General features: G+C 43.4%; 1 protein-coding gene across 1 annotated transcript; it reads right to left on the bottom strand.

The window, feature by feature from the left end:
• Positions 1–3,623: 3,623 nt before the first annotated feature.
• On the bottom strand, positions 3,624–4,535 carry LOC123074587 (uncharacterized). The gene has a single exon (XM_044497384.1). The coding sequence runs from the start codon at positions 4,266–4,268 to the stop codon at positions 3,858–3,860; it is 411 nt and encodes a 136-aa protein (XP_044353319.1). The 5' UTR covers positions 4,269–4,535; the 3' UTR covers positions 3,624–3,857.
• Positions 4,536–9,707: the final 5,172 nt, after the last annotated feature.

The following is a 9,707-nucleotide window of genomic DNA, read 5'->3' as shown; positions in this document are numbered from 1 at the left end:
TGGGATCCACATCAACTTGATGGGAATCCTTGGAGTTGTAGTCGTACTTGATGGAGTAGAACTTGATGTAGTCTTGGGAACCCACTTGACCAAGGCCTTGGGAGCTTCTTCAACTGCATCAATCTCTTCTTGAAGCTTGTCCTTGCCTTTTTGCTTGTGGTCTTGTGGTGGAAGATCATCTTGAGCTTGTGTCCCCTTGAAAGAAGTAGGATCATACTTCTCTTGTTGAGGAACAAACTTCGTCTTGGGGTATTGATCTTCTTCCCACTCAACTCCATTGGCATTGAACTTTCATTCAAAACCAACACCATGATTCTTCCGGTGCCTTCCTTGCTTGCGTACAATTTCCTCAAATTGCTTACTTCCGGCGAGGCTCTTGTAAACACCTTTCTCTATAACCCCCTTCGATAAGCTATTTTCTTGCTCAAGTGTAACTTGGCTAAGAGACTTGTTAGTGAAATCAAGAGAACTACTAGAAGCAACAATATTGGATTTAACATTATTGTTACTACTAGAAGAAGAATCTTTCTTACTCTTGTTGCTAGATTTTACTTGTGGCATGTAAGTAGACAAGAGTAAACGCTTGGCAATGTAAGAAGAACTTTTCGTGCGAAGATCATCATTGATTGCCTTTAATGAAAAAGTCTTAAGCTTGAGCCAATGTGTGTCCTTAGCATTTTGAGGGGTCCATATTCCTAGTCCATGCCATGCCAATCATTAAACTTTCTGAAATGATTATCTTGAAGGAGCATTAGTTCAATGAGCTATATGTTGTTAGGAATTACCAAAACCACCCAGGGATAGTTGCACTTTCAGCTTCCCAGACATGAAAAGTGACCCTCATAAGGGGCACCCGTTAACTAGTTGCTCCCTCCACTCCACTCAATGTCGTGCGCGCGGAATGGGAGCGCTCTTGTGAAATCACTAATTAATACGTACCCCTTGCAAAGGTTACCCTCAGTTCCTCTGATGATGACAAGTGACGCATATATGTCCATCACTTGTTGCAATTTGAGAGTCCTAGTCCACAGAGGGAAGGATGGATGAGTTTGTTTGTGCTTTTTTACTCCACTTTTTATAAACAAAGTATCTCTTGAATCATGATCTAAATTATGAAACATTTCGTTCCTTGTGTTGAGATCTTCAAAATTTGTTATCATAATGATAGGTTTGGACCACTACTAACATGTGCTTCCAACATAAACTCGTGCTCCAATCTAGTAATAACTTGTGCTCCCAACTAGTACCAATATGCATACTTTCAGCTACATGAATTTGTGCTCCCAACTAGTACCAATATGCATACTTTCAGCTACATGAATTTGTGCTCCCAACTAGTACCAACATGCATACTTCCAGCTACATGAATTTGTGCTCCTAAGAGCATCTACAACCAGACCGCTCAAACCCGTCTCAAACGCCCGGGCAGGCCACCCGGTCACTGCCGGGTCACGACTTTTTGACCCAGACAGGCCTCTCAAACGACCCTCAAACGCCCGTACTGACCGGCACCCCCATATCCCGCCCAAATATGGGGCGGATATGGGGGCGCCCAGGCACGCCCGCCACATCGGCCTGACGAAGGGGCCGCACACGGAAACGCCCGGAAACCCGGCGGTTCGACGAACGCCGCATCCGTCGCCGCGTGGCGCAGCTCCGGCAAGCCACGTAGTGCCTTGCCCGGCTATCTTATCTGGCCGGCGCCCCCAGCCTTAGCACATCTGCCTCTTCCCTCCCTCCTCCATCACTCGAGCCCGTTAGTCATGCCCCCATGCCACCGCTACTACACGATCCAGCACCGTTTCTTCCTCCTTGAGCAGCTCTGGATCCGTAGGGAAGCGGGGCTACCTCTGGAACCAAAGGAGGAGGAAGAGGAGGCGGAGGAGGAGGCGCCGGCGGAGGAGGAAGAGAAGGAGGAGCAGGAGCCGGCGGAGGAGGAGCAGGAGCCGGCGGAGGAGGCGCCGAAGCTGGATGTGGGGGAGGAGGAGGTGCCAACGATGGAGGAGGACGTGGGCGTGTGGCCGGAGCAGCACGTCATCCTGAGCTCCATCCGCTCGGAGTCGGCTGCGGAGGCAAGGCGTCGCCGCCGACAACAGATGGAGGCGGCCCAGGCAGCCCCGGCTTCGGCGCTGGCAACACAGTTGGTGCAGCACACGAGTGCTCTCGAACCAAGGAAGAATACCCAGAATAAAAAAAAGGAGGGCTCACGCGTGGAGCCCTCTCAAGCCGCCACACGGCGCACTCCCACACCCACTTGAGCGCGTGCGCTGTGCATCCGCAGGGGGTCTCTAGATGCATGTCATGACTGACACGAAAAATGCGACTGATTGCCTCAAAGTAATATTCTTTTATCAATCCATTAGTGGCCGTGAAACATGTCTTCTCTTAATTAAAAGATGATGTCTCATCAACTGTATGTCCTACTATGTATTTTATATCTAGTTAAATCTATATCTATATCTATACCTACTAATAAAATAAGGTGTCAATTTTTTCAGCCATTCACCGCCGAAAAGATTTTTTTTCTATCCAAGGTGGTACTAAATTCTTATGCTTTTGTCTGCTAGAGAAAAAAGCTTTTTCAGAATTTAGTACGTGGGCCGCGTGCTGTGACCCAGCGAAGCCAGCCCATTTATTTTTCTACCCACGCAGCTGGGGGAATTTATTTTTTCTCTCAAAAAAAGCTGGGAGAATTCTATCTTCCGCACAGGACGACAAATAGACGGAGCTTCACACAGGGCAACCAATAATGGATGGCCTATTTTTATTTCTTTCGATGTTTTACTTCTATTTTCATTCTCCTTCCTCTACCTCTTTTTTCCCTTGCAAGTTTAATTTCTTATAAAATTTATTTCTAAAATTCAAAATTCAGAAAAAAGCTCAGAACTAAAAACAAATCAAATTTTGTAAAATGTTCGGAATTCCAGAATTTTGTTGCTATTTTGAAGAATATTCGGGTCTTGAAAAAACTTTCCCATTTTTTACAATTTTTTTTATATTTCTGAAAAGAAAATGGCATTTTGAAAAATGCTCGAAATTTGGTTTAGTAAAATTTTCACAATTCAAAATAATGTTTGCGTATAAAAGATAAATATTTTTGAAAAATGTTATGAATTTTCAACACATGTTCCTGTTTCATAAAAATGTTCACAAAATCATATAATGTCCATGTTTTTATTAAAAAGATTGGTGCTTCCAAAAAATGTTTGTGAATTTTAAAATATGTTCCTATTTAAAATTTTCTTCGTGATTTTCTCAAAGCGTACATAATTTTCAAAAACATGTTCAGGATTTGAAAAAGGTTCATGTTTCCTACAATATTCAGATACTTCATAGCTTTAAATCTCCTCGGATGAAAGAAAATGTACATAATTTTTTTCTCCCGTTGCAACACACGGGCGTATGTGCTAGTAAGACTAAAAAAATAACCTTACAACATGTTTTGTTGTCTACACGACGTGCTTATGGTAACACTATATTATCAACCACTGACATGCCCTAAGAAGCGACGTCGAAGCAAGCTCTACCGGCGTGCTGTCGCAGCATTTTTTGTTGGAAACTGTGCCGATCGACATCTTGCAGAAGGAAATCCTCGTCCCGGCCAGCGCAAACACAATGAGAAGTAGAATCCACCAAACCCGTTTATAAGCACGGTTGAAAGTACAACGCGGACACCGACACACTTGTAACGATACGATAGTACAAGGCTTGATCGTAGCCTTGAGAACAACAAACTCGCGAAATTAAACGAATGCAGCCGCTTCAGTAGCCGGTACCCCGGCGCCAGGTAGTAGTACTAGTCTTCAACGAAGCCAAAGCCGCGGTATAAATACGGAAATGCTGCGGCCCGGGCGCGCCTACTGGCCGGCGGCGAAGGCCTCGACGGGGAAGGTCTTGGTGACGCCGGCGAGGCTCCTGAAGACGATCTTGCCGGTGGGCGGGTCGTCGACGGTGATCTCGTTGACGGGCGGCCACAGCATGAGCTCCTTGGCCTTGACGCCCTTGAGCTTCTTGATGCACTTGGTCTTGACGTAGCCGGTGATCTCCACGTCGTAGCTCACCTGCTTGCTCACCATCTTGAAGCGGTGCTCCACCTTCTTCTGCTGCGCGATCCACATGTAGCCGGTGGCCCGCACGAAGCCGACCTCGATCACGTCCGCGAGCGGCAGCAGGCCCAGGGGCAGCCCGAACTCCTCCAGCAGCGACGCCGCCAGCTTCAGGCCCTCCTCGTGCCCCTTCTTCACCACCGCTCCCTCCCTCTCGGCCATGGCTAGCTGCTAGCAAGCTTCGTTAATTAGGTGCTCGTGTCGTGTGTGCTTGTGTCTGAGGTTGCATTGCATCCGGCCGTGGGGGGTTTATAAGGCGTGGAGAAGAAGCAGGAGGCATGACCAAACGAGTCATGTCACGGACGGTGTGTCCTCGAATTCATCGTTGGGCTTTAGGAGTTTAGCTTCGGCGCGGGGAGGTTCGGCGTGACGATCATGGCGAAGGGAGGGATCGCGTTGTCTACTTCTGTGTGTTGCGACTTGAAACGTTTGCTTTGTGGAGTCCGGAGAGCCGGCAACGCGCGGGTGTGGTATTGCTGCTCCATTGGTCAGTTTTGCACCGTGAGAATCGAGTCGCTGTCAGCATTTTGCGGGAATTTGGAAAGTGCGACTGAGAATTCTGCGTTTGCTGGTGACGTCAAATCCCTTCCTTCATCTTTGTATGGGATCCGAGCTCTCCGTAACAATCCATGCTTTCAGAATGAGGCGCCACGTAGGATTCCCGTACTCGTCGGTTTCACTGAAGACTGACAGCATCTTCGAGACCAACAAGACAAAAGAGAACGGAAATCATCTTGTCAAACAGTGTTATAACTCGAAAATTACCGCGGAAATATTTGTCAAAACAGAAATACGTTCTGCCTGGACAGACAGGATTCGGAAGCAAATCAACACCAACATGGTCAACTCTGACCACAGAAATAACATGCTCAGAGCGATCTTCAGAAGCCGAGTGAGCCTTTACTTATCATCATCAGGCAAAGGAAGCAAATAACCAGTACGAAAGGTCAGCAGCCTCACAGGGTATAATAAAATGACAAAACATATACTACATACATTCAAACTAAACTCCCAGTTTTATTCTTGCGAACTAGTTGTCCGACAACAAAACCGCGGCAGTCCTTCATTCAACTTGTTGCTCCTTCAGGTTCTGAGATAGCAAGTGCATTATAGTTCGAACGCATACACTGATATAGCAGTTTAAAAAATACACCCACCGAAAGATCCTGCAGAACAGACTTTAGAAAGACTGCCGGAGTTCTGGTCGCACAAAATCAGCATCCGCAGTCACGGAGATGTCCACAGTGGGCCTCAGCTGAGCACAAAGTTCAATAGCGCCATGGATAGGGTCGGACATAAAATTGCTGATGCGTCTTGGTTTATTGATGCATTCTTGTCGACAGTCACAAAAAGCTTGTTGGGTCGAGACGTAGCAGTTATCAAGGGTCAACCATGACGGGCACTCGACGGGGAGCTCCTAACAGAGCATGGTTAATAGTACAGCCAACAATCGGCGGCTATATGAAGTTGCCACATCATTTATAGCCAACCTAATAGCCAACATGTATAGCGGCAATTTACAAAGTACTACTACTTCATTACTACATGGCCCACCTTACAATCTCACATTGTTTCTTGGAGCACGTGCTGCAGCCGGCTCTTAATCTGTAGCCAACTTCCCTTCTCTTTCCTCTTCTCTCTCATCCAACTCAGTAAACATACAATATTTTAATCCTTACAGCCTGCTGACTGTATCTTATTATACTTGCTCTAAGTGGCGCCCGCCGGTTTCAAAATCAAGACCTCTCGAGTCAGAGCGTACGGCTGTAACCACTAGGCCACCTCCGATCTAATGTGTCAACATACTTCCTTTTCTCCTTTTATTCTCTTTAGTTCACGAAACTTCTTTTTTTTTTCTTGTTCTTTTCTTAAATGCATGATTTTTAAAATCGATGAACGTTTTTTCCAATTTCGATTTTTTTTCTAATTTGAAGAGATCGATGAACTTTTTTTCAAATTCGCTGAACTTTTTTCAAATTTAAAGAGATCGATGAACTTTTTTTTTCTAAATTTGATGAACTTTTTTCAAATTCGATGAAGTTTTTCCAAAAAAGTTCATCGATTTAAAAATAAGTTCATTGATTTTCACAGAATTTGGAAAAAAATTCATCAATTTTTTAAAGCATCATCAAATTTTGGAAATAGTTCTTCAATTTGAAAAAGTTCACGACTACAAAAAGATTCACAAAAAAAGTTTACAAAAAACAAAAAAAATCATGAACTCGAGGAAAGTGCACAAAAAAGGACAAAAGAAAAAAAATGTTCTGAATAAAAAAGGAGAATGAAAAATATAATAGACAATAGAAAAAGGAGAAAAGACACAAGAAGGAAAAGAATGAAGAAATGTAACTAAGCACATAAGGTGAAGGTGGTTTGATGGTTAGTGCGGCGTGCCCTCAACGAGTAGGTCGCTGGTTTGAATCCTTGCGGTGCGCCACTTTTAGTTCTTACAATACACCCACCAAAAGATCGTACCAAACAGACTTTAGGAAGACCATCGGAGTTCTGGTCAGACAAAATCAACATCGGCAGTCACAGAGATGTCCACAATGGGCCTCAACTGAGCACAAACGTCAATAGCGCCATGATAGGGCCGGACATAAAATTGCTGATGAGTCTTGGTTTATTGATGCACTCTTGTCGACGGTCACAAAAGCTTGTTGGGTCAAGACGTAGTCGAAGCATGGAGCCCACTTCCTTGAGCACAAGCGAGCGGTCGTGGAGCAGTTATCAACCATGAAGGCTACTCCACGAGCGTGCATGAATGGGTTTAGGGAGTCCACAAACTCGATCACACTCTAATTGACGATCTCCTGACCCTTCTTTCCATGGACCTCATCTACATTGATGCAGAATAAAAAAAATTGAGTGCATGTTTCTCTACCAATGCATAGTCAGTGAGTCAAATACTCCTTTGAAATAAAGGAATCCAACCTGAGCCATCACAATGTATCTCCCTTTGATCACTCTAGAGCAACATCTGTATCTCCCTTTGAAATAAAGGAATCCAACCTGAGCCATCACAATGTATCTCCCTTTAACCACCCTAGAGCAACATCTGTAGCCCTTCCAATAACATCATAGATAAAATCAACAACGTGGAGTAACAGTTATCAACAAGCATACTTGAAGAAAAGAAACAATAATAAATATTGGATGATATGAAATTAATAAGTTCAATAGTAAAATGTGAAGACAATTCACACTTATGATACTTGGGGAACAACAAAGGCTATAGTGGATACCGGCACCATTGACCTCTTTACATTGAACATAAAGCCTTCTAATTGATGGGACCATTTCCTTGGGGCATACAGTGTACATACCAATGTTTTTAGAGCTCGCTTCGGTACCCCCTCCCACTAAAGTTATAAAGCGCAATACTGACCTTTGACAAATCTTATCCACTATTGTATGTACGGTGCGTCGCCCGCAGGATGTATATGCCTGTTATTGGGCCTGGCCCATTTATATATTTTTTCTTTCTTTCAAAATTCTTTTAAAATTCAAAAAAGACAACCTGATTGCTGGGATTCGAACCCGACACTCCACCTTTAGACCTGCAGAGTGATAACCAAAGGGACAACCTACCCGTTGTGTTAATTTACTTCTTCCTCGTTCTTATTAGAAACATAGCGTTTTTTTGCGAATTAGAAACATAACGTTAATAAGAAAAACATGTGTTCCGATCTGCCTTTTGTGTTTGTCCATTTTTCTTCAGGATTTTTTCATTTTCATTTTGGCTTTTTTTCCTTGTTTCTTTCAAAAAAATATTTTCTTAATTCGCAAGCTTTTAAAAAGTTTGTTAAATATTTTATGAACATCATTTAAAATTTCATGAACTTATTTAAAAAAATATAATTCCAATTTTCCTTGGAAATGCGAACATTTTTTATAACTTCAATCCGAAATTTGAAACAAAAAATTGGCGACCAAATTTTGAACCTGGAACATAAGATGAACATTTTTTGAAAATTTTCTGAACAATTTCTGGAAACAAAACATTTTTTAAATTGCCAAACAGAATTTCAAGACATAACATTTTTGACTACCGCACATTTTTCTAATAGTTGTGAAAAATTGAACAAAGACAATTTTTTTAAAGCATGAACATTTTCTGAACTTCCCAAACAATTTTGAAAATATGAATATCGGTTTGAAAAAGTTCATTGATTTGAAAAGAAGTTCATGAAGTTGACAATAAAGGTCACGAAACTGACAAAAGTTTATCGATTTGAATAAAAGTTCATGATTTGACAGTAAAGTTCAAGAAACTGAAAAAAATTAACCGTTGAAAAAGTTTACAAATTTGACAAAAAAATCACTAATTAAATGTTTTATTCATGGGACCGACTGGGCCGGTCCATTGTCGAGTGCAGAAACATGGAAAATTAAAATAACAATTTTAAGTGCCTGTTTAAATTATGATTTGGAATACTTTCTCATTCAAACCTCGCATGGATGCCTACATGGGCATGTCCACCCGCCTGGAGAAGTTGAGGTCATTCCATGAATGTCCAAAAAAACGCCATGTTCAATTCAGGTACGCCAGAAGGCTCTGTCTAATAGCGTGTTGTTTTCCTGACATTCTTGAAATGTCCCTAATTTTTTTCATGGCCTTCTATGACCAATTATAGGCACCATGCCAAGTTGTATGAGTTTTTGATAATTCTTGCATTTTCTCGATGAAAAATGGCCGATAAATAGCTGGACGTGACGCAACTTGCATCCGGTGCCGGAATTCGTTCGAACCTGACATGAATGCCTACAATTGGCATGCCCACCTACTACAAAATTTGGGGTCATTTGATGCATGTCCAAAAAAAACCATGTTCAATGAAGGGTATTCGAGTAGGCCAGAAGGCTCCGTTTGGGAACACGTTTTTTTGCCATCCATGAAATGACCCAATTTTTTCCAGTAGCTTCCAATTAAAGGCACCATGCCAAGTTGTTTTTACTATTGACATTTTCTGCATTTTCTGAATTTTTCCCGGTCAACAAAGATCAATAGATGGCCGCACATGTCGCAACTAGTATACAATGTTAGAATTAGTTCAAACCTGACATGGATGCCTTGTTGGGAAACGTAGCATGCAATTTCAAAAACATTCCTACGCTCACGCAAGATCTATGTAGGAGATGCATAGCAACGAGTGGGGGAGAGTGTGTCCACGTACCCTCGTAGACCGAAAGCGGAAGCGTTTGACAACGTGGTCGATGTAGTCGAACTTCTTCTTTTTCCGACCGATCAAGCACCGAACGTACGTCACCTCCGAGTTCTGCACACGTTCAGCTCGATGACGTCCCTCGAACTCTTGATCCAGCAAAGTGTCAAGGAAGATTTTCGTCAGCACGACGGCGTGGTGACGGTGATGGTGAAGTGATCCATGCAGGGCTTCGCCTAAGCACAACAAGAATATGACCGGACGCGTAAACTGTGGAGGGGGGCGCCGCACACGGCTAACAATTGTTGGTGTGTGTTCTAGGCGCCCCCTCCCCAAGTATATATAGGTGGGAGGGGGAGGGGACAGCCTTGGGGCGCCCCAAGTAGGAGGAACCCTACTTGGGGCCCTAGTCCAATTCGCCCCCCTTGGCACGTTT

The sequence above is a fragment of the Triticum aestivum genome, chromosome 3D (genome assembly GCF_018294505.1).
Source record: "Triticum aestivum cultivar Chinese Spring chromosome 3D, IWGSC CS RefSeq v2.1, whole genome shotgun sequence".
NCBI classification, from domain to species: domain Eukaryota; kingdom Viridiplantae; phylum Streptophyta; class Magnoliopsida; order Poales; family Poaceae; genus Triticum; species Triticum aestivum.
This window is presented reverse-complemented; position numbering and strand designations above follow the sequence as displayed.